At 40.0% G+C, this 25,874-nt stretch overlaps 1 protein-coding gene and 1 long non-coding RNA gene across 15 annotated transcripts in view; one reads left to right on the forward strand and one right to left on the reverse strand.

The window, feature by feature from the left end:
* nav3 (neuron navigator 3) overlaps positions 1-25,874 on the forward strand; it is a 518,579-nt gene that overhangs the window by 349,477 nt on the left and 143,228 nt on the right. For all 14 annotated transcript variants that reach the window (XM_078941837.1, XM_078941838.1, XM_078941836.1 and 11 more), the window contains one exon: positions 4,638-4,690. In XM_078941837.1, coding sequence (XP_078797963.1) covers positions 4,638-4,690 — 53 coding nt within the window. The remainder of the gene's footprint in view (positions 1-4,637; positions 4,691-25,874) is intronic.
* LOC111946945 (uncharacterized) lies at positions 13,319-15,900 on the reverse strand. The gene is made up of 4 exons (XR_002872796.2): positions 15,612-15,900; positions 14,431-14,505; positions 14,068-14,121; positions 13,319-13,990 (listed from the first exon to the last, which is right to left on the reverse strand). It is a non-coding gene; the product is annotated as an uncharacterized LOC111946945 (long non-coding RNA).

Genomic DNA, 25,874 nt, shown 5'->3' on the forward strand with positions numbered 1-25,874 from the left:
TCGGCTGACAGATCTTTACATGAATTTGGTTTCGAGCTGTACAAAATTTTTGGTTGGTTGAAAATTATGCAGTTTAGTTCATACGCAATTATTACGTAAATCTTATGGAATTGTGTGTGATTTTTGCAAGATGCATACACAAATTGGTGGATTTCCACAACCATTCTATGTACGTCTAACACTTTTCATGCTCATGTCCTACTGATGTATAACTTTTATAATATGTATATGCCGCACATCTTACGTACAAATTACATGATCACCAATGAATTGCATAAAAAAGTGCAATAGTTATGCACGGTCCATGTTCTGTATTGGTTTACGTGTTCTTTGAGTGTTTTTTTTGTTGTTATTCCGTGGTTTTAACATGGTTCATTTGTGATACACCTGCGAAAATTTCACGTAAAGACCACAACTTTTCTCACTTTTTCCACGTATATTCACGTATGACCAATTTTCGTCTGTGCAATATGCGCAAAATGTACGTAGTGGCTGTGAGACACGGCCTTAGGAGATGAGGGGAGGGGGTCTTAGCCAGGAGGAGGAGCTCAGAATAGAACCAACGGAAACAGAGGCCAGTTATGGTGGCCTGGGCATCTTATTTGGATGCCTCCTGATGCCCCCTTGGGGAGGTATTCCGGGCATGTCCCACAAGGAGCAGGCCCCCGGGGAAGACCCAGCTGCACGGGCTATGTCTCCCTGCTGGCCTGGACGGGTTCTTCCTGGAGGAGGTTTTGGTGGAGATGGAGGTCTGGGCTTCTCTTCTTTGACCCATGAGCAGTTCTAGATGAAACCATTCAAAATGTTTGATTTTCAGTTGATAATTGGCAACATAAAGATGTACTAAAAACGACCAGTAAACAGATGGACAGAAGGAACGATAAGCAGTTTAAAACCGCTGCACGTGTTCATGATTCAATCTGATGGTGTCTGTCTGGTGGATTCATTTGTGAAGCAAAGCTGAGCATGATCCCGGTGTGACGACAGAGCTGTAGCAGAGCAGATCTCTGACTAACAACCAGCAGTGCAGCAGCATGCAGCTCCCCTGACAGCTCACACTCTTCACTGCTTTGTTTTCTCTCACTCTGTTTGTGTCTACCCCCTTTTGCACTTTTATTCGTGGTATTTTTCCAACCTTTTTCAAATTCTTAAAGTCTCTTTGTTGTCCTTAGATTCTTTCTGTATTAAAACTATAACATGAACAAGTCTTTTGAACATTAGAAAGCTGTAATCCTGTTTGTCTAGTTTATCTCACTGATAGTCCTTTTAATTGATGTTGATGCAGCTTCTTCCTGTCCTCTCAGAAAGGTGGCAGTCTTTGCACAGATGAGTCCATCTCTTCCTGAATGTTTGGATGTAAATCAGCCTTCTTGCTCGCAGGGCGCAGATAAAATGCACTCTTTGAACATTTGCATTCATTCCTGACCCCAGCAGCTGCTGCTGCAAATGAAAGACTGAGATGGTCATGCTTTTTAGAGCCATCCTAACAAAACATTCTAGTACAGCTTTGACTCTGATTTGATGATTGTTCTTTGCTCAAATGCTTTAATAGCCAACACTTTTGTTATAAAAATGACTTTACTTGTATTTTTTAAACTCAATAAAACTTAGTCAGATTATTTTTCTATTTTACATAACTCTGACTCATCTGGTCTTCTTTCTTGTCCCACACTGGACGCCTCGCTGCGCTTGTCTCCGCCACTCCAGGTTCGGGGATCTGAACCTGACTGACCTTTTACAACATGACCCCCCTAGGAGAGATTTATTTGTTATTTTACATGCCTGTCAAATTAACGAAGAATACCAGATACTAATAAATGGTTTTAAAACAAAATAAAATCCTGTAATTGGGTAAATAAATAATAATATTAATCAAATAAAACATTTATTCACTAGGTGGATCAGACTTGCTTAGGAAGCTTAATGATTGCAAATGATTCTAACAGTTCAGATCCCCCCCCACCCCCACTTCGTTCAGGAACATAAGTATAAAACTCCATATTTACCGATCAGCATTCACTGCTCAGAGGAGACTCATCAAGCTAAACGGAGCTGAATAACTGAAGCAGAACAGCTGAGGCTTTATGACTGTGTCTGCTGCAGCTCTTGTTCTTCCTTTTCTGTACCACCTGAAGCCCCGCCTCGCTCTCCACTTTTACCCAAATGAAAGCTCTTCCCAACAACGGCTGCAGATAAAGCTTGGTTGGCGGTTCCAAACATGTTAGACGAACTCCAGTATTGGAGCTGAGACAGAAAACGGATGTATTCTAAAAGGAAAAAACATCAAACAGATGATGCCTGACCTAATTTACAGGTTTTTGAATGGCCAGGATGAAGTGGGAGTCTTCTCTGAACATTTCAACAACCTGGAATAGGTCAGGTGGAACAGTTCTTCTGATGGGAATGTGTCATAAAAACAATCATACTTTCTTAAAAGCAGATCTAGAACATGTGGCTCTGCAGCAGAGAAAAAGGGGGGGGGGTCCTGTTCTGTGTTGCTGTTGGATGTGACGGGACTGCTGTCATAGATGATTAGATAACACGTTAGATGAAGGTTCACTCTCAAAGGTTTGATGCTTTTCTGCTGCACTGAGTGACTCGTGGAGAGAGGCTGGATGACTACAAAAAGCAGCTTCCTTTGCTGCTTTCAGACTCTTTGCAACAGCCGCCATAGTAAGACATGACTTGTAAAATTCTGCTGTCACTGCCTCCATTTTCCTGTCTTTTAATGTTAGAACAGTGTTTTATTTTACTTCATGGCAAAGTTGTTAAACTTTAAAAGCAGGCGAAAATAGTTTCAACACCAAAACTTGCAGACAAAGCTTGATTTGTGTTATAAAACATTAATTTGTTTTAATATCTAAATATCTAGTGTGAGAGTGTCCTCACACACACACACGCACAAATATGCACACACTTATCATGAAAAACAGCAAATAATGATATTTTCTTCCGTTTAATTCAGTACATTTATTAAAATAATTCAAGAAATACATGAAGCCAAGCAATTTATACAGTAATGTAATTGGTTGGTTAAACAAAGCTAACTTAGTCTATGTTAGTCTCATTAATCAAAATCATCTCAACTTGCATAAACAGCAGGGTGGCAGTAGATCCTTAAAAAGTCCTCAAATGTCTTAAATTTAATTAAAAAGCATTCAATTGTCTTCAATTCTGTTGAATGGGTCAAAAGTTTTTTCTCATCAGAGCAATGAGACCTCCTGAATGTGTTGTATCATAATGATGTGAACTGGACATAAAAGATTAAAACTCAGCTCTCTAATTAGCTAATTAGCTGGTCGTTGGTGCAAGAAAAAAAAGTCCAAATTAGCGGAGATAAAGTCTAATACTTTGAAAACAGGGATTACTTGTGGTTGTTAAAAATGGTTTGTGGAGATCCTTAAGCAAACTGGATGGTTTAAAGAGAGACATTTAAATTTAGCAAAATCTGGATCCAATTATGTGTAGAGCAAGAAACGGCAGACTCCGATTGAAAATAGTGGTATTCACAGGTTCTTGTAGCATTTTCTGATGATTGAGGACATACAGTACAGACCAAAAGTTTGGACACACCTTCTCATTCAAAGAGTTTTCTTTATTTTCATGACTATGAAAATTGTAGATTCACACTTAAGGCATCAAAACTATGAATTAACACTCTGAAGGCATCAGAGAGTATATGTTATACTGTGTATAAAAGAATTTAAGATTAAAACTAAATTTCTGAGTATTACTTTATTCAAGTCAAAAGGAATCAGGAGCAGACAAAAAAATGGCATTTGAAAAGGTTTGGGTTTGTGATGTAGAAACTACGTCCAAAGTCTCCCTGCTCCGCCCCCTTCTGATATATAGCTATATTGCTTGCCATTTTTGTTTCACCACTAATGTTAGGTTGGGTGTAGCAGGGGCTGTAAGATGGCGGGTGAAAAATAAAGAGCTCTCAGCAATGAGGAGGGGCAGAGGGGGAAGGGTTGCTCAGAGTCAGCAGTTCCGCCCACAACTCACAAGTGAATTTCTAATGAACTCCTGCTTCTCTGCAGAAACTGGTGTCCTAGAAAACGACACAAATGACACAGGGTTTAGTATTTTGGCTAAAAACTGCATCCTCAGTAATAGACCACAGATTTCTTCTGAAATTATCAGAGTGGCACTGTGGGTGCTTCTACATCTGCAGACACCCAGATTCCATCAAATCATAGAGTAATACTCTATACACGACTGTCACCCTAACATAAATAGAGCAGTTTTTAGTCTCTTCCAGCGTATTTTTTTCTTCATTTGAATGTCTTCTTCGTCTTCATGTGCCCCCGTCTTCCCTCTTTTCTTCATGAACTTCCTGGTGTCCCACACAAACCAGAGTGTTCAAACGCTGCTTCCTCGCTGATCTTCCTCCCTCTGTGCAGCTCTGAAACGTTACCCTCCCCGCTCTGCCGGCAGACAGTCAACCGAGCTGGTCGGTCAGGGACTCTGCTGGCAGCTTTGCTTCTCATGCAGACCTCCCCACTGTTTCTCCGCACTCCTGCTCCCACACATGCTGCGTTAGTCTGGATTTGTGCGCATGAACTCACAAGTCTTTAGATGATAGACTGTCAGAGCGTAAAGTGGGATCTCATGTCTGCACCTCCTTTCTCACACAGCCAACGAGAAGGTGGAGGATATCAATGGAAGTCCCAGGAGCCAGACGCAAATGGTGAGTGTCTTTCAGACTTTTCTGTCTCTCGACCCTTCAAACCGCTGCTGTTGTACTGTGGATTTGTTCTGCCTGCTCTCTGAACACGCTTTAGTCCATATGCATGTGTTCCATCACTGAATGTCACAGAAGGAGGTAGTGTGAGGACGACACTCTGTATTTGGGTTCTCCCATCACTGTAACTCTACAGTGATCGGAATCTAATTTCAGAGTGTGCAATAAGAACTCTTTTTCTTTCTCAGCTTTCAGACTAAAAACCTTCAAAAGTCCAAAATCTTTTATCGTTTGATTTAAAGTTAGAAGAGAATATATGGATATTGAAAATGGTAAAAGTAAGATTTTCTTTTTCCACATTAAACTTCTCAAAATATCTTTACATACAGGCTTCGAAAGTTCACTCATATCGTTTACTGTCAGGGCAACTTCAGTGATCAGCTTTAGGATTTACTGCATGTGACAGAAAATGAGCACAGTGGAACATGAAGAGGCAGAATGTGACCCCTGGCAAACGCTACTCCTTTTTTAAGGAAGGTCTAACACCTCCTACTGCTGCTGAGAATGTTCTGTTATTTTATTCTGTCAAGGCTCTGAATCTAGTGGACAGGCTGTTTCATGCCTGTTTCACTTTGTTTTCTGAGGATGTGAAGTTTGTTCCACACACCGTAAAGGGACCACTTTGAACCAGCTTCTCTTGTCTAGATTTGATGGCTGGATCGCGTCTTTAGACTCCACTTTTGGATGGGTGATAAGAGATAAAACAGATCTAATATTGAATGACAAGTCTGTTGATATTGATCCAGAAAGCCTAATCAAAAACTTTTTCCTGCAAAATATCCCCAGTAACAGCAGTGACTTTAGGAGTAAAAGCTGGCGTGACCACATGGTCGATTTTAGCAAAAAAACATCAAAGCCACAAAAATGCAAAGCTTCCTTCATGATTTTTTTTACAGCGTTTTGATTTGGCGAGCGGCTGAGCTACATCGGTGCTGACGTTCTTCCCTCTTTAATAAAACAACCGCCGTCACTGGGAGATAATTAGATCTCACTTTTACTGGAGTTGACTAAGTGTTTATGCATTGTTGGTTTGGCCTGGTATCTGCCCTCCCACTCTTAAAGGTGATGTAAGCTGAAAAAAATCCCACCAAGTCTTTTTGTCTAGTTTCTGGTTTAAATATTTTACCACACTTGAAATAAGCCAAAATTTACTTTCTACTAACTTTTCAGTAACATTTAACAACTGAATTTTATCAAGTCACATGATCTTGAAAAGAACTTATTTAAAGCAGTATCTCCAGTGAATCATTTTTAAATTTTTTTCAATAAAGATTTTAACCAGAAGTTTCATTTTTGAATGGAAGGTGGTTTTGCTTCTTGAAACAGATTTGCTTGATCTGGAGATTAATTTGGCTAATCATGTACATAAAATTTTGAGATAAATGTATCTTGAAATGTGTAAATTCTTGTCTTTAAGTTGTTTATAGTTTACAACTAAAGAAGGTTAGACTGTAAGGATCTGTTTTGGGGATAAGTGTGTCATTAAAGCCACTTTAATGCTATGAAATACTCTTTGGAACATTAAAAGGTTTATTTAAGATATACATTTGAGTGTTTATGGCTAATTTTCAGATTTAGTTTTGTCTTTAATTAGTAGTACAACAACAATAGAACTTGGGAAAAATTCTTCTAATAAGTTGGGACAAATCCCACTCAGTAGATTTTTTCACTAAAAAGGAGGGAAAGATATCTGGTATTCTATCTTTTTTAACTTGTTTTGATAAGAAAAAAAAAATTCTGCTCTGGTGTCTTTTCTGGTTAGTGGCTGTGGGAGAGTGTTCATCTAGAATCCTTTAAGCCTGTTTTTGGTAAATAAAAATAAAAATGAAGGCCCACCTCTTATTATTGGAATGTGTCTGACTATATTTTGACTTGTTTCACACTTTCATTTCTCAGCTGTTTCATTCTCCTCCGTGGCAACTGCAGCTGTAGTTAGACATAACTTTAAAAAAATAAATAAATAAAGGAATAAAGTGACAATTTAGTTAAAAAAAAAAACCTATTGATTTCCCCTTTCACCTAAAGTGGTTGAAGTCATATCAGGATTTAAACTCTAGAGTTGCTGCAGATGTTGGGCGATGCAGCAGCTTCCTGTGTGTGTGTGGGGGGGGGGGATGTGTGATCCACCACCTGGTCTGAGCACAGAGAGTCTGACCAGCTCGGGGCGAAGTTTGAGGAAGCATTGTTACATACAGCGTGGGAGGAGGAAACATCTGACATGCGTCGTAAAAACACTGCCACAAAGATGTGTGTTTGTTTCTGTGTGTGAGGCTCGTTAAACAGTCAGTTTGAGTGTTTGCATCAGGAAATGCCGGTCAGATGCAGAAGTCACATCTGTTCCACTGTAAGACTCCACCACCTACAAGTCACGGAGCTTTTGGGTCCATTCCCAAATGGATGGTTTGATCCTTGGATACATTCATGTGATAACTCAGACTGTCTTCTACCTCATTTACTTTATGCTAACAGAGAAGTTGGGGCAAAATATTGTGTTTTTGCTCCAAACACTATAGACTCTGAAACTCTCCCATCATCAAGCGAGCTTTAAGAGAATGATTGTGGTGCCAGAGGGCATCACTGCATCAGCTGCTGCCAGCGGAAGCCTTTCCTCCTGTGGATCTTCTGTTCTGGAGTCTGTGTGTCTGTGACTGCCACTCAGTATGCTCAGTGGACAGCAGCCAAGACAGCAGCTGCTGGAAGCTGAGGAGCTGAAACCAGCACACCATTAGCATCTGCACGCTTCTCAAATAATCAGCAGACATAATGCGCTCTTTTTCTGGAAATCCCTGTTCTTAATGTAAGAACGATGGCAGACAGAGCTGCATCTTTCATCGTAACCTGAACCCACTGGAAACTCTGTTCCCTTTGCTGTCTGTGCTCTCATCTCTGTTGGATCTTTGTTTTTCATTTCTGGAGAAAACAATGCTACATTCTGAGACTACTCTTCACTGCGAGTCAAAGGTTGAAACAACTTCTGACGGACTCAGTATGACTAGAACTTCTGCTTCACAGCAATGACTCCGTCTGAACTTCATTCGCTGATCTTCTGAAACTGATCCTTTTTTTTTATGAGCATGCTGCAGACAACGGATCGTAGTTAAGACTTATACAACATGCAAGGTTAAGCAAGGTGAAACATAGATGAAACACAAGTGTGTTGTGGAGATTTGTACTTTTTCCAATCCCGCCAAAACATGCAGACTGCGCAAGGAGCCCATTAGTGTTGTGTGCAGCCAGACTGTCAGAAATGAAGAAATTAGACAATCAGAGTGTAGTTTCTATGGAGATCTTACAGGCACTAATGTATCATGTGCACATCCCGTTCATGCAGCATTTATGTGCATGTGGTCAGTAACTGCATGCACCTCACCGATGACTAGAGTAAGAGCACCATACGAAAGCATCACCCGTGAGTCGTAAGTTGATCTAGCTTCTTTTATCCTTACAAATACGATACACTTACCACACACACATGACTATGGTACTTTCCATTCTTACGACGTCCCTTAAATGGGCTGTACAAGAGTCACGGGAACTGTGTTTACCTTAAGATGCAGCCCCTCCTCTCTACAACCCTCCACGGACCCGGACAACCCAGAAACCCAGAAACCCACAGCACCCATCCGGGTCAACCCCTCATACATGTAACTAAGGCTTAACCTGTAATGTATCTGGATTAGCCGTCCATTGATTGGTCCATCTCTCCATTCATCTATCCATCTTTTACTTCCTGCTGGAGGACACCCAGGTATTCCCAGGCCAGTCAAAAGAGAAGTTCTCTACATCTTATCCCGGGTCTGCCAGCCTATGATGTGCCAAACCCAACCTATCTGCTGGTTCTCCAGGTCTCCCTGTTCACCAGGCTGCTTTTACCAGGGATCAGGGATCACTGTTCACTCAATTCATCCAGAAAATGACCCACACAGATAATTAACAGCTGCAAAAAGCCAGCTGTTCAGGCTTGAGCGTGGCTGTAGTGTTAGCTGCTGTTGTGGTAGTGTTGGTCATGTTTTACTGCATTTGTGAGACAGCCCGGACACGGCAAAGTGCAGAGTCTAATACTGCACCAAAAAAACGTAAATTCTGATAAATGTGATTGTGCATCCAGGAAGTCTTAGGGGAAGGAAAGGAACTCCTGAAAAACTTCCCTCTATTTTCAAACTAAAATGTCAGGTCCTCGAGGTAAACCAGTGAGAAACCAAGCAGAACAGTTCTGTGGCTGCAAACAGTGTTTGGGGATTTAAAGAACAGGGTGGAAAACACTGGAAAAATACAAACTCTTGACTTTCTTTGTTTTCACGTAATGCTATAAAAACACTTTTTTTTTTTTAATCAAGAAGGATTTCTTGAATGTGCTGTTGGGAATCTGCATCAATGAATATAGTTGAGGGTTTGTGTTCTTTGCATTTTCTCTGTGTGTCTCAAACCTTTCCAGTACATTTTCTGAAAGTTTTACAGATAAATAAATGATCCGACTGAAGAAATCATCCAGTGCACATATGAGTATCTGGAAGTGACGCCAGGGAATGGCTGAACTGACCCTCTTCAGCAGCAGATATGAAGCCTTCCATCCCTGATCCCCATCATTATAGGCAGACAGTGTTTCCTCACTTCACAGATGATGACTGTGCAGTTTGACACATTGTGTGTGGTCATGAGTGTCTTTTCCTTCTGTCGAATTCAGCAAATGAGCTGCAGCAAAACAAACAAAGAAATGCTCAAAATCACAAACAACATATTTATATAAAAGTAGTCTCAATGGACTTTTTCTGATGATGGAGGACATATATGAAACAAATTAAGCTCAAAATTGTGTTTCTGAGGATTTCGTTATTCAAATCACTGTGAATCAGTAGCAGATGAAAAAATGCCATTTGAAAAAAGATTGTGGTTGTCATGTAGAAAATAAATTGGGCTGGCCACAAGCTCCCTGCTCCAAGCTCTCAGCATTTTAGTAGGTCTGGGTCTTTAACCTTGTATGTCTAGAAAGTTTAGTTAGACACTGTAGTGACTGCAGTGCTTTCATACTTTTGTAAATAATGTTTTTCAGTCCAGGTTTTTGAAGCACTCAAACAGAAAACAAAACCCCTGGAATTAGCTTGGAAAATGTTACAAATCTCTAAAGCTCAGAAAGCTCAGCCTGCAGGGGAAATGGATGCTGTGCCCAGAGCTTGATCCAAAAATAAAAACATTGATTATATATAAAATAACTTTTATCATGACAAAGTTGTTCAAAACTTTTGCTAATAATGACTTCGTGGAAAACCATCTTGGAAATGCTGTAATATGATTTGCCAAAAGTAATACTGCTAATAAAGAAGATTTCAGCATTTGAACTGCATTTGATCAGAAAGGAGGTCTGGCCTCAGAGTTGGGATTGGATGAGTCTAGGGTTTCTTGGAGACCATAAAAGCCCAACAGTGTCATCTGGGCTCCATCTGTCAGCAGCCAGATGAGAAGAAGGCAGCAGGAGCCACCAGCTCCACTTTCCTGAACGTTGGTGTGAGCACAGCCTGCTTTCAATCCCAGATTCTTATTCATTCTGTGTTTGACTGAAGAAATTGGCTCAGGTTTCTGCAGGGCTGCTCTAGTTGACAGCTGGGTGACAATATTTATCATTTTGTTGGACTGGTTGCACTAGAGTAAGCTGAACACATCAGGCTGGGAAAATAAAAACACATTTACCAACAAATAATGCGAACGCAGGATTTCTGAAGCTTCCTTCAAGTTATTCATTCATTTGCGGGGGCAGCAGTCTAAGCAGAGATGCCCAGACTTCCTTCGCCCCTGCCACTTCCTGTAGCTCCTCTGGGGGGGACCCCAAGGCGTTCCCAGGCCAGCCGAGAGACGTAGTCTCTCCAGCGTGTCCTGTGTCTTCCCCGGGGCCCCGCCCAGTGGGAAATGCCCGGAACCCCTCTCCAGGGAGGTGTCGAGGAGGCATCCAGACTAGATGCCCGAGCCACCTCAACCGGTTTTACTCCGAGCTCTCCACGGGTGACCTAGCTTCTCACCCTATCTCTAAGGGAGCGCCCAACCACCCTGCGGACGTAGCTCATTTCAGCCGCTTGTATTCAGGACCTCGTTCTTTCGGTCATGACCCATAGCTCATGACCATAGGTAAGTATTGGAATGAAGATCGACCGGTAAATTGAGAGCTTTGTTTTTTGGCTCAGCTCTCTCTTCACCACGACAGATCGATACAGCGACCGCATAACTACAGACGGCGCTCCGATCCGAGTGTCAATCTCACGCTCCGGTCTTCCCTCACTCTTGAACAAGACCCCAAGGTATTACAACTCCTCGACCTTGGGGCAGGGAAACTCCACCCACCGATAGATGGCAAACAAACAAACAAGTGTGAAATATTTTATTTGATCACGCAATGTATTTGTGCATTTTTGTATTTATGCTGATCCTCGATGGGTCACTTTTTTTTTCTCTGATGGCTGTTTTTTTTTGGCTGTTCTGTGCTGTGGTGCACACCCCTACCCTCTCATATGGTTTTGGCTTGAGCCCAGTCTGGGACTTGTTAAAGGCTCACTTGTTGCTCAATTGAAAGCTTTTCATCCCTCATTAGAGCCAAACAACGGCACAGATGTTCAACTCTGGGACCAAGGAGCCATCTTGTTAAAATGTCACAGGGAAGGATAGCTGATGGGGCTCAGGTAGACAACACGCCTCTTCTGCTGTTTAACAGCAGTGCATTCTGGGAATAAAAGCCTAAATATAAAATATTGCTTTTCTTGATTTTTTTTTAATGCATTCCTTTTATAGTTTGCAGGGAATTGCTGACAGTGGATTCATAATCAGGACAATGAGCCCCCCACTCACATACACTGAAAAAAAAGACCTGTTGGATTGACACAGTGATGAAAGTCAGGCAAGGAAAAAATCCCTGAACTTTTCTTTGAGCGATATGGCGGCGCAGAGAGAAATTTTTGAAAAATACATAGTCTTAGATGCATTCTGGTGCATTCTGGCAGCTCGTTATTCACTTCTTAATCAAGAAACTAAGACTAATTGGAGCATCATGATTTGTCATTCAAACCCCTAGTTTGACTTAACATTAAGGACTTCCTGGTCCTAAAAAAGAATTTGGATCATTGCTCAAAGTATAACAATCCTACAATCTACGCTTTTCCTAAAATCTGCAAAAGATACAATTGCTAAAATATAGTAACATCAAAGCCCCAAATGGCAAAAAGAACACCAGTAACTATGATATTCTATGAAAATACCTCAGTTATTTATACATTATTTCTGCTTTAGAAATGACTGATGTACAACATTCACTTGCACTGTTTTCTCAAACTATAATTACATCAAAATATGGGATCTGCTTTAAACTATAATTCTATAACATAATACATCAATTCTTTAACACCAATACTAAGTAATCTGGGAAATATCAAAACAAACATACAAACTAAATTAAATATTGTAAACATTATTTTTTAAGGGAGTGCGGGTCCAAACCATCAAATACTTATAATTAATGTCAACTATACTGAACTAAATCATGGTAATTAGGAAATACAAATAAATTAGATAGAGAAATGTATTCAAAATAAAAACTGAAACTCAAAACTAAAACTGAAATTATTTCTGAATTTGGTTTTGAGATTATTTTACACAAAAAAGTATTTGACCTACACTACCTTAAAAATATTTTTCTTCCAGCCAAGACCACTTCAATTTGTTTTTTATCGTCTTCTCACAACTGAGGTCGTGACCACGCTCAATAATGACGATGCCTGCCATTATTTTAACACAAATTTGATCGCAAACTCTTCAGATTTGTTTGTGAAAGTTTAGCGTGGGTCAGCCAGTTTTGGTCTCTAGGGAAGCAAGTCACGCTGACCACGTGGTGCAGACAGAGCCAATCAGACCCGTCGACGCATCCGAAAGCAACTAAAACGTCCCGTCATTGGTCAATTAGGCCGGGAAGACGAGAGATGGCCGCGACCATAGAGGAAGCGATCCGCGGAGAAATATAGAAAATAAAGCTAAAATTCGCCGATTTCAGACCATTTTTTCATCCGGAAAGCGATTTGTCCGTAAAGATCAGGTCTTTATTTCCCGGAAAGTACGTTCGGTTTGCTCAAAAACCCGGATTTCCGGGAATTCCCGGAAGACTTTCATCACTGTTGACATAAAAAAATCATGGACAGCGGTTGCGCGCAAAAAAATCATGTTGAACCAATATAATTATTGTTCATAATAAAATCATGTTCTACTGTAATGAATGCTTCTTTGTTTCTGCACCTAATAATTTTACATAAACAAACAAGATTTTATTATGTAATTTACCATAATTTTTTCAAACATTTAAAACACTATTATTTGTTTGAAATCACCTACATAGTTCATTTAATTTATAAATTATTTTAATAAAATTTAAATTGAAAAATAAAATTGCAATTGCAGATTATTATTTAAAGCAAATACTTTCTTGTGCATTATGAAAATCCAATGAACATATGACACTGAACACAAATTTCAGATTTAACTTTATTATCTAAACTTGAAAAATATGTTTACAGTGTAGCATAAAATGACAAATCACAATAAATTGGGCTTGCCATTTTTATTAAACAGAAGATAACAGAGCCAAAGCAAACAGCTGGAATCCCTTCTTAGGAAAAAGTTAAACTATTTAAAGGTCATTTTATTCAAAGAGTCGGATCTTTAAGCCTGAAACCTTAGACACCACTTTGCCTTACAACTCTAATACAGTTTTTTTTTGGATTACCTCAAAGGTGTGTGACGGAATGTCCAAGGGAGAGAACCCAAGAGCAGGAAGAACGACCCAAATCCAATAGTTCACTCGAAGGGGCTTTAATGCCAGAGAACCATAACACCAGAGCGTAGAACGAAGACGCTCCGACACAGAAACACGATCAGACACTGCATAAATAGACAAACCAATCAACATAATACACAACACCTGTGACCAGCGGGAGAGCTCAAGAAGGGAAGGGCCTCCAGGAGATCATAGCAGGAGCAAAGTCACGGCCCCATGACAAGGTGTTTCTGAGATGAGGATGGTAATCAGATTTGTGCTGTAAATAAGGCCAAAAAAGCCTTGGCATCTGCCACTCAGACACTTGGTGGGTCGACCACCACAGCCTGGGAGATGTGGACCACGAGAATGTCCTCTTCCTCACCACTGCCAGTTTCCATTAGGAGGGAAATTCCCACCGTGGTGTCCTCGATTGCCTCCTGGATTGCTGCATGGTCTTCATTCTGAAGAACACAGAAGATATTTGTGTGCACAGTTCACATTTGAAGTTTAGTTAAAGCGTCTAGATTAAACAACTCACCTATACTTTGAATAAACCCCTGAACTTGCTTATATTGGCGAGAAGTTCAGCAGTCTGAAATACAAAGAGTCAAAAAATTTTAAATTCACATGAAAACTTTGGAAAAATACAATTCTTACTCTTGGCTCATCAATAAATGTTATAGTTACTGTGTTAACAAAATCATTATATCCTTAGTGTCATGTTAACAGAGGTAGTAGGATAACTGATCAACCATCAATTTCATTATTTATTATGTATGTATCTCTCTGCATAAAAGGTGCGTGTAAAGAGTAGGGCTGGCAATCTTGATTACCTCCCGATTCGATGACAATCCAGGAGACAATAATTCCAATAATATATAGTAAATGCATGGTGACCCACCTGACTCAGTGAAGACTGGAGCATGGACCCCAGCATGATCAGGGAGGAGCAGTTGGAAGTGTTGTGTGATGAGCTCTGTAATCAGGACAGAGGTTTATTAGTTACATTTCAAATATATATAGAGAGTGAGACTTCCACAGCTTTGTTGTATCATTTTAATAACTAAACATGCATTGGTTTGAAATAAATAGCTGCAAAAATATTCTGAAGAAATTAGACCAGAAAGAACATTAGACACCTCCTCCCCCCACAGGATTCAAACCAGGCTTATGAGAACCCGCGAATTTTGAAATGGAAACTGCAAAACTAAACTAGCAGATCGGGAGTGGATAATCCCCCCCACCCATAAAGGATTCCCATATTAATTTATCACAAATGGGAGGAATATGTGAAGTAGGATTACAGACATTATTATAAGGCAGTAAACTTTTTACTACACATTATACACTTGTTCCAAAAGGACATGAATATTTTCACTCAATTAAACTCTCAAAGCTAAAATAAAAAATATGTTCAGCATCATAGAATGAAAACAAAGCTCTGATTGAAACCAAAGATTTATGTAAACTGGACACACCAAACGCATTCTGTGCACGAGACGCGCACGGAGAATGATTGACAGCTGACTGAGACAGAAGTGCGGTGCTGTTTGCTGGTCAAATAATGCTGTCCTTAAACTAGCTCATGGTGGAACGGTATGGAAAAACTAAATAATGACAATAGTAATGATAGCTTCTCACATTTTCCTTCAATTTCGGTCTCCACAACGCAGAATTTAGCAAAAAGAAATCCACTTAGTGACGATGAAAATTCCCCTGGCAGAGTTTCTGCCTGTGGAAAAAAAAAAGCCGTGCCCACAAGCGCCCACTGCCCTCTGTCAAAAGCGAATTCCTACGGCATAACTACTCACCACTCTTCCCCGTACATCATTTGAAATCACCGCGTTTACAGCTGAATCTGCCTGCGACGTGAAAGTACAATGTACCGCGCACACACACCTCCCCCTACCTGCCGTCCGAGGGCTGCGGCCGGCAGGGACAAAAGTGGCGCGCAGAGCCTTAACTTTGATAACTACGACAAAAGTGGATTACAAAGCTCTTCCCCGTGGAAAAAAATAACACTAATGATACATTTACGCCTTCCACTTTCTTAAATTAATTTGTTAGAGTAAATTAACTTACCTTTTTTAAGTTCCTCCAGCCAGAGCAGGTGCTTGTAGCTTCTCTAAAATGGCTGACTGCAAAGTTTCCCCTCCTGGAATTCTTCTTCACCGATGGGGTTTACTTATCCAAAATTAAGGGGCAAAGGATCAAGCATAACTATTTCATGTTTTGTCAACATGATTTAAATATATAAAAGTAACACAGCAAGAAATTATGTGTGATTTTCAAGATTATATTATGTTTCGAAGGTAAACATAATTTGTTCATATTAAACAAACATGTTTACTATTTGTAAATTGAACAACCCCACTTTTCTCGTTTTTTCAGTGTACACACACAGCCACCAACAGTCTGAGACTGAATGGCATAGGGCAGGGGTGGTGAACAAGTTTGACACAAAGAGCCGACATTTTTAACTGTGATACAAAGGGACACACCACGCACTGACCTGCCAATAATAATAACAATAATGGATTAGATTCATCTGCGCTTTTTCTTGGTGCTCAAAGCTCTTACAATGTGTCCAGTATTTATTCACTCCTCATTCATACTTGGTGATGGTAACTACTGATGTAGCCACAGCTGCCTTGGGGCAGACTGACAGAGGCGTGGCTGCCAGTTTGTGCCTACGGTCCCTCTGACTATAGGCACACAGTGGAGCTGCACTGGAGGCAGGGAGGGTGAAGTGTCTTGCCCAAGGACACGGACTGACGACCCTTCGATCATTGGACGACCCGCTCTACCGCCTGAGCCAATGCCGTGGCATACACACACTAACACGCAATTAACCCTTGTGCTATCTTAGATGACCCCACCCTTGCATTGACGTGTTCTCCCTACCATGACAAAGGTGGATAAAGGTGGAAATATTTCATGTAATCCATGGACACCAGTGAGGTTCACAAATCCTTGAAGAAAAAAGGTTCAGCGCACTGTCTAGTGGGTCTAGATGACCCAATTTCCAATGTTAAAGTGCCTAGGATAGTACAAGGGTTAAAGCCATATTATATCCCATAACACACTCCTCTCCCTAAAATACAACAGCAAGTATTGCACTTGTGTTTATTTCAAGTAAAGTGTCCGCCCTCAATTCACACATCAAATGCAGCCTAGCCAGAGTCAACAGAGTTAACCCTGCTCATCACAGGGTTAACCTTGATAAATTTTATTATTATTATTATTTTTTATTGCCTTGTGATGGATTTGGTTTAAGAGGCGAAAAAAATGAAATGAAATGAGGCAAAGAGCCACGGCACCCGTATTTTCACAACCACAGGGTGCAGTTTCAGTTATGGGTGCTTTTTCTGTAGGGCTTGGGCACGTTAACTCTTTCTTCCACTTTCGGCTTCTCCCATCAGGGGTCGCCACAGCGAACGAGTTGCATGGTAAATTTGGCAATGTTTTTTACGCCGGATGCCCTTCCTGACGCAACCTTCTCAAACCGGGCTTGGAACCGGCAGAGGTAGAGAAGGGAACAGGGAGCAGCCCGGAGTTGAACCCGGGTTTCACGGACGGAAGGCGCCGCAAACCAGCACGAGCTAAACGGGCACGTTAACACATACCGATAAAACATGGATGCTAGTGTGTGTCTAAATAAAGCAGCGAGAGCAAAACTGAGTTGGTTGGGATTTTTTTTTCCGTTTTTTCTGTTATCAATTAGCATATAAAAATCCATCAAAGTCCTCATCTTCTGTATCTGAAGAAGCTGGGCTAAATTTCTATCAAACACGGCAGGTTCCCTTTCGTCATCGTCAGAGTCTGTTCATTACGAATGATGCCAGCTTTTCAGCACTTCTAAAGCAGTGCAAGCAGACACGTTAGCCCAACCTTCTACAATCCATTCACAAACTGGCGTAACTCGCCCTGCCCTGCTTCACAGTAAAAGGAGCAGAAGATGGACAGCTTTTCATTTTAATCTGCTGGAAGTTGCTGCACGACTGTAGTTCTCGCCTGGATGAAAAGATGGCCCGTGTCATAAAACTAAAGCACCAAGACGGACCTCCTTGAAAATGTTCAGTATTTATTTCCTCTGCAAGCGTTACTGCCTTCAGTCAAGTCGGTCTCGGGCCACCTCGCTTTATTTCCACGAAACTCAGCTGCATCATCTTGACTTGTCGAAATTTGTTTTCCAGCTTCCTCCACTTGTGACCCATGAATTCATTCATCTTGAATTCTCTCCAGCTGTTCAAATCCTCTGAGTAGCTGATAGCTTAAACTGTGCTTCATAAGCGTGTCTCTTTGCAGGCGGCATTTTCAGGGTTTCCAAAACAATGTTGTTCTACCTTATGCACATATCTGCACTTTTGTACTATTCGAGGGGGGGGGTCTTCTTTCACGTCCTCACTTCTCTCCTTACCGTTCTCATGCTGCCCTCTCCTAGGTCCTCGTTACTGAAGTCATGCAACAACGTATTAGGTGCACCGCACCATAGTCGCATGGTCATGAAATTATATAGAAAACATGGTAAGAGACAAAGAGTTTTTATTGGTCGAGAGCCGCATGCAGTTCAAGAGCCGCGTGTTCGTCACCCCTGGCATAGGATAGGGTCACCTCAGAGCATCACACAGTTGTCGTCAGCGGTTGAGAGAAGGAGACCCTTGTAGCTTGTTGTGTCTGTCAAAGGAGAACAACGCAGCTTGTGGCTGAAGGGGGATTTGTTTGAAACTCCCTAAAACAATGCTGATCTATTGGAGCTGTTCCATGGTCTTCTTTGAGACACCAAAAGGACAAATGAGGCCAAAGCCTCTTGTCTGCTGCAGCTCTCACTCAGGTTTTGTCCACTTCCTATAAAACTGAACTGAACATTGCAGCTCGTTTCTGCCTCAGTCTGTAAGTTGGTATTGTAGCAGAATGGCACCATTCCTGAAGTCTGCTTGACCTTAGGAGAACGGAGTAGGGGTGGGAAGTGAGAATGTGAAAGCCGCAGCAGAACCTGATTTATCGCCACACATTGACCACTTCTGTGAAGGAAACTGCATCCCACTTCTGAGGAGAGAGCTGGTGTAAATTTTAAAGATCACTTTTATGCGACTCCCTGGAAGGTGAGAGGCAGGTTTGAACAAAAACGGAAACTGCTTTGACTCATTTTAGACCTCCAAATGCACAAATAATACGAAATGAGAAGAACCCTTCCATCAGATTCACTTCCTGAGTTTAGTTGAGAAACGTAATCATTCTGTATTTCAGTAGGCTTTCAAAATGAGATCTTAAAGACCCAGTCTGATGACAACGGTCATTTTTGTGTGTTTTTAACATGTTCTTCTGGCTTTTTTAAAGAAATGTATGCCTTAATTGCATTTCTGAGTATTTCTTTATTTAAATCGTTGTGAATCAGAAACCGATTAAAAAAGTCCTGTTTGAAAAAGATCGTATTTGTGATGTAGAAAATTCTCTGGGCGGGCCACAAGGTCTCTGCTCCGCTCCATTCTGATTCATCCACCTGCATACAAATAGATCCATGAATGTCTCTGTTTTCCTTGTCTGAGCTGGAATCTGGATCTAAATTGTACGGCTGAATTGCCCTGATAATTAACTAATTAATGAACTAACTAATTATGTTAGGTTGGGCTTGTGAGGGGCTGTAAGCTAGTGGGAAAGAGTTTAAACAGATGGGGAACGGGAAGTGGGGGCGGGCTATGGAGAGAAATTAGACTCAGTCGGATTTGTGCGTGCGTAATTCTTGATTTGTGCGTAAATTAGGATTTGTGTTTGCATATTCTTGCTTTGTTCGTGCGTAAATTAGGATTTGTGCATAAATTTGGATTTGTGCGTGATTTGTTACTCACATAATACGTTTTGTGTATAAGTTAAAAAAATATAAAATGAAAAAAATACAAAATGCAATTTACGTATGCACAAATTAAGATTACAACAGCTTGAAACTACTTACACACACATCTTTAAAAAACACGCACGAATCCCTTGTTACGCACACACAAAGCCAAAGTTACGCACGGATCTACCGTGAGACTGTTTTCACGTCTCACAAATTCGTCCGTAAATGCTGCGTTTAAATACCAGTGGAATGCTCGGTCATTAGAATTTTCCTATCAGCCTTCCCTTCTAAAGGTATCCAGACAATGACTCAATCAATACATGAAGACAGTAGATGTTAGTGTTGAACATAGAGGCTACTTACTTCGGGGCGTTGACCACCGAGATGGGCCGCCATTCTTCCCGTGACTCTCTCTGTCTGACTGCCTTTGATTTTTCCGGAAGAAAAAAACAGTGCCCCCTACTGGTCGTTCCTGTTACGCATTTTGTATCAATTCGGTGTCTCTGAGAATAATATACTTTTAACATATATATTAGCGTTTAAAAGTGAACGTCACATTCTCAGATAATAATTTGTATTTTCCTTTAAAGTTTTTTTAAGCCCTGCTACACCCACTGAAGGAAATACGTTTAGAAGGGAAGGCTGATAGGAAAATTCTAATGACCGAGCATTCCACTGGTATTTAAACGCAGCACTTACGGACGAAATTGTGAGACGTGAAAACAGTCTCACGGTAGATCCGTGCGTAACTTTGGCTTTGTGTGTGCGTAACAAGGGATCCGTGCGTGTTTTTAAAGATGTGTGTGTGTAAGTAGTTTCAAGCTGTTGTAATCTTAATTTGTGCATACGTAAATTGCATTTTGTATTTTTTTCATTTTATATTTTTTTAACTTATACACAAAACGTATTATGTGAGTAACAAATCACGCACAAATCCAAATTTATGCACAAATCCTAATTTACGCAAGCACAAAGCAAAAATATGCATACACAAATCCTAATTTACGCACAAATCAAGAATTACGCACGCACAAATCCGACTGAGTCTAATTTCTCTCCATAGCAGGCTTACTCCGTGCCAACAGTCCTGTAACTCAGAGGGGAATTTCTAATAAACGACTGCCGCTCTGCAGAAACAATGTCCTGGAAAACAACACAGATTTTTAGATTCTGGCTAAAAACAGCATCTTCATCATTAAAAGACCACTGGGAACATTTTGGAAATAGGTCAAAGGATGATCAACAGGGGACTCTAAATATTATCAAACAAAATTTGTTTTGCCATATTGGAGCTCTCACCAGGTTTTTGTGTGATATCGCAAGAAAAAGTCAAAACTTTTTTAAAATCCTCATCAACTTTAGGCTTCCATGTCTCTATAAAATGTAAGTGTATATCACTACGTTAGAATAATGTTATTATCAAAATAATACCTACCTTAATGGAAAGATTTGTCTCTTTGTCAGTATTTTTATTTAACACATCTATTGTTTTGAATTTCTGGTGAATAAATGTCAAAAAATATAAATATCATCCAATTACAATATTATTTGGTGGTCCTTGAAAGCAGCACAAATAGGATCTGCCTCTAATTCTGTAAAAAGAAATTGACAGAAAAATCCTGGATGGTTTAGAGTCAAAATTGTAACTTTTTCTTTTAAAGCACCTTGGGTTGACTAAAAACTGTCATCACATCATTACCTGTCAATGATCAACCAAATGTACCCCTTCAGGTTAAAATTCTTCTGCAGCCATTAAAACATTGTTATGTAGAGAAACGCTAACTCCACATACGTCACAGTCATGTCATGGATTCTGCCAGAATCCAGAAGCCGGCTGGCAGAGCCAAACACTGAGGAAGACGAGCTGAAGTCCTGGATGAAGGAGCTCAGACTCAAAGGTGATGTTCAGATGAGCACTCTGTGGATTGGCGTCAGAGCTCTGAACCTGACCCAGGCTGCCTGTGACATGTGTCACTCACTGTTCACTTAAAAACAGACAAACTTCAGTCATGTAAAGTTTTTTATGGCTATTTTTCACAGCGTTGTGTTCCTTAAACACAAAAAAACACAGTGTGAAAAAGTTGCTTTGACAAAGAGGACAAATAACAAAATTAAATTAAATTAAATTAATTATTCCATTGCTTTATACTTATTATTTAAACCAAGTTTTTAGTTTTATCTAATAATTGTTTTAATTGTTTGTCAAATTCCCATTTCAAAAAAATCAAAAGTAAAGGTCGAAGGAAGGAGGAGTAGGACAGAGTTTGACTAAGTTTTTTTAGTTGAAGCAACATCCTGCTTTTCACAGTGAGGCAGACCTTTCTGTCCTTGTGCTGCTGGTCAGCAGGTCGCCCGAGCAGATGCTTCAGACGTCAGCAGCTCAGGCTCCTGGGAGAAACGCGCCCCAACAGAACTCACTGCCAAATCTGTTGTTTGTCAGCAGCAGCGTCGTACATCATATTGGCAGCACGTCAGTAGATGTGAATTCTCTACAAGCATTTCCTATTCCTTTTCCTATAAGCCTGAGCTTCTTCCAATCCCCTTTCAAATCAAATTTTCAAAGTCTTGTATTGACTTATTTTATGTAATCGTTGTTTTGATTTGAAATAAAACATATTTCATTGATTGATTGATCTGAACTGGACAGATTTTCAGGATTTTCAAGGATTGTTGACCAAATGCGGAACTGTTTTTGAGCATGCAGTAAAGTCTTGGAGGGTCTAAGTAGCTTATAAGAGTCAGTTATTTTTTACTGATGAATTATTAATATTCCTGCACACTTTTTATAAGAATCCATGTGTCAACATTCCAGTCATCCATGTTAGCATGGTTTCTGGTAAGAATTTAAGCATTTGTTCTCTATTTTCTTTAAAAATTCATATTTTAAAATGAATAAAGAACTCATTAAACAAAATACTTAGGTAAATAACAAACTGTGTTTGCTAAAATCAATTAAATAAATATAAAACAAGAAGATGTTTAATCAAGAGAATTGTTGTTTTGTTTTTTTTAGCACTGGTTCTGGGAGAAGCAGGAAAATGTGATCAAAATCCATATCATGTCATATAATATATCATATCACAAGTAAATCACTAACATGAAATTTTCAGTTGTAGACCATTAGCGGCAGTTGATTCATTTTAGCTAAGGGTCTGTGGCTTGAAAGAGGCTTTGTGGTTCATGCTCTTTATAAAATGTAAACATTGCATTTGTAAAAAATGACTCAGTAGATCTGCATATGCATGGTTTGTAGTTTGGCTCTTTACAGTAAACACAAACCAATGATTTTTAATTTACCACCATGAATAGTTTAGACAGGATGAAGGATTATTAGGAGAATCACCATGATCGATAGTATATAAAATGGTTTTGCATCTGATGATTAATGAAACAAAGTTTCTTGACTCAGAGTTTTGACATGAGGAGCTATGATGGCGCCCGCCTCCCTGTGGCCCATCCGTTTATGATTCACGGGCTGTGATTCTGTTCTGGATGCAAATCAAAGTTACAGTTGCATCCCTGTTGGAGACCAAAGGTCATAAATACAATGATATGTCACATCGGACTTTTAGATGCAGTCTAAACCAGTGGTTACTGAACTTTTCTCAAGCAGGAACACTTTTAATGTCAGACCAAATGCAAAGATCCACCGTAAATTATCTTAATAAATAATTTCATTTGCAAAACAAACTCGCTGGTGGATGTTGCATTAGGATAAAAACTTGTAAGCAAATGCTAAATTACAGCAGAACTGAGGCATCGTTTTCACATAAAACATTTTAAAGAAAAATATTCAAATGTGAAAACACAGACATTGACTTATAGAGAAATTGTTTTGTCAAAACACAAACAAAATTCATGCTGACAGAATGTGTGGGAAAACATATTCTATTGAATAAATCAGCCCAATGAAACCACAGCTCTGAATAATGCTACATAAACATGACAGGCTGAACCTTTATAAAAACAAATGGGAACAGTTTTACATCCTGGTGACTTACTGATGAAACATAGAGACAACATGTATTTAAGGCCGTGTCACACAACCGCTACGTACATTTTGCACTACTGCATGGACGTAAATGGTCATATGTTAATATATGTGGAAAAAGTGGGAAACTTTGTGGTATTTATTTTCATCTCAAAAATATTTCATGGAATAAGAATCTGATAACTTAGAAAAACTAGTTCATGCTTTCATCTTCAGTTGACTTGACTAATGTAACAGTGTTTTACAGGTTTACCAAAAGATTCTATCAGGAAACTACAGCTTATTCAGAACTCTCCTGCTCGCGTTTTTACAGGGACTAAAAAAGTGGACCACATCAATTCAGTTCTGAGGTCTTACCATTGGCTGACTGTCTGCCAGAGGATAGACTTGAACAGTCTGTTGCTGGTTTATAAAACTTTAAATGGTTTAGCACCAAAATACATGATGGACCTCCTGACCCAGTATGTACCAGCCAGACCTCTCCGGTCATCTGGATCTGGTCTTTTGTCAATTCTTAGAGACCAAACCAAACTATTTTTTAGCTGTATACCAGTAAACAAAAGAGGATCAACTCTTCAATGCTTCACAACAGCTTGGGATTTCTTGCAGGTCAATGATGCCAATTTTCAAGGTGCGAAGATGTTAAACTGTTGGTGAAGGGGCTTTCATTTTATTTGACAATCGTTTCTACTTCTTGCTTAAAGAAAAGGATTTAAAAGTCTAAAGCCCCTGCTGTGCTCACTTCCTTCCCTGAAGGAGACCCAAAGTCAGTGGTGAATGAGGCTCCTGGGCAAGATTTATATTCTGCTCTCAGAAAAAAAGGAAAGTAAAGCAAAGGTGAGAAAAATCACAAGGCTGGAAAAAGGAGAGGCTGGAAAGACAAATTCAGCAGATACTTAGTTTTGTTCTGCAGCTTATGTCATCTTCATCTTTTTTCAGTAAAGTGAGTTTGAGATGCAGTTTGTTTTTTGTTTTTCAGTGGGTATGAAATATTTTGAGTAAATCCCTTCAATTATTCAGAAGAGCTAATGTGTGTCTAACCTGTTTTTCCTGTTCTGGCTCCAGTGTGGTTTCCTTCCCATCTAAAATATGCTGTTGGAGTTCTTGTTTTTGACAGTTCAATAAAGAGGAGAATTTCAAATGTCTGCCCATCATGCAACTGTCAACAGCCTTTACCACAAGTCACATCTTCTTTTTCATTGCACTAAGCTACAAGTTCAAATAAATGTCTTGCTTTACAGCTTATACTAACTGAACATGGACACCTGTACTGATTCAAAACTTCAAATGACTCAACTTCCAGTAGATCCTGCTGTGCTGCACCATTTTGTCCGTTATTCGAAGCTGGTTGAATTCATAAAGATAGGGTTTTTCAGGATTTGTTTCGTTTTCTCTGGGAAGAATGTGAATTTTCAGACTCATTTTCTCTCTCTTCCTCTTTCGGCTTCTCCCATCAGGGGTCGCCACAGCGAACAAGTCGCATGGTAAACTTGGCAATGTTTTATGCCGGATGCCCTTCCTGACGCAACCTTCCCAAGCCGGGCTTGGAGCCGGCACAGAGGTGGAGAAGGGAACAGGGAGCAGCCCGGAGTCGAACCCAGGTTTCACGGACGGAAGGCGCCGCAAACCAGCACGAGCTAAACCGGCTCCCCACTTCAGACTCATTTTCTGATTCAATAAAAAAAAATTTTTTCTGATACTAATCCTGTACAAATGCTTTTTAGGTGAGCTTGATGAGTTAAAAAAAGGGAATTATCATTTTCATTTATTAATTCATTTTTTGTATATAGTTTCCTGCTGATAAAACCAGACGTATTATTTGTTTTTGTGAATTATATTGTGTTCCGAAGAAACAAACAAACAGATATTTTCTTATTATTTTTTTAGATCTACGTGCAGCTTTACATAAAGAAATATTAAAACTAAGACATTCGGTCAGTAGTTTGTAGTACACAGCGAGGAGACTGTGAGAGAACCAGGTTCATGTGTGGGGCCAGAAACACACTGCACAAAATCATGCTGTGTATGGAGCCCGTGTCCTGACTTTTAAAAAAGTCAGGACACAAAAAGAAAAATGTCATAAGAGTTATGACATCTGCCTAAAATGTAAATGTGCAAATCAATGAAAAATTAAACGAAATTAAACTTGCAAACATCTGTGAATATAAGAATTTGGAGTTAACCTCATTCCTCTCCCGAAACTTCCACTGTCCATCAATATCAGGACTCGGATTCTTTTCAGAAACACATTTACTGTCATTCCAGTGAGCAAAACACAATAAGATGTCCAAGACTCTTTTCCTGGTTTCTGCCTGAATTTTGTGGCAACACCTGCCTTCTTCCTGACCTTTGATGGGTGCCATCAGTGACCAGACTGACTTCACGTGACCAGTTCACTCCAACATGGCACAATAACAAGCTGACTGTCATCAGCTGTTGTTGTGTCCATCAACTCAAGAAAACTATGATGTGACGGTTCTTCAACACCTCTAATAAACATGCATAGATGTGCAAT

The sequence above is a fragment of the Oryzias latipes genome, chromosome 23 (genome assembly GCF_053564925.1).
Source record: "Oryzias latipes strain Hd-rR chromosome 23, Olatipes_Hd-rR_3.1".
NCBI lineage: Eukaryota > Metazoa > Chordata > Actinopteri > Beloniformes > Adrianichthyidae > Oryzias > Oryzias latipes.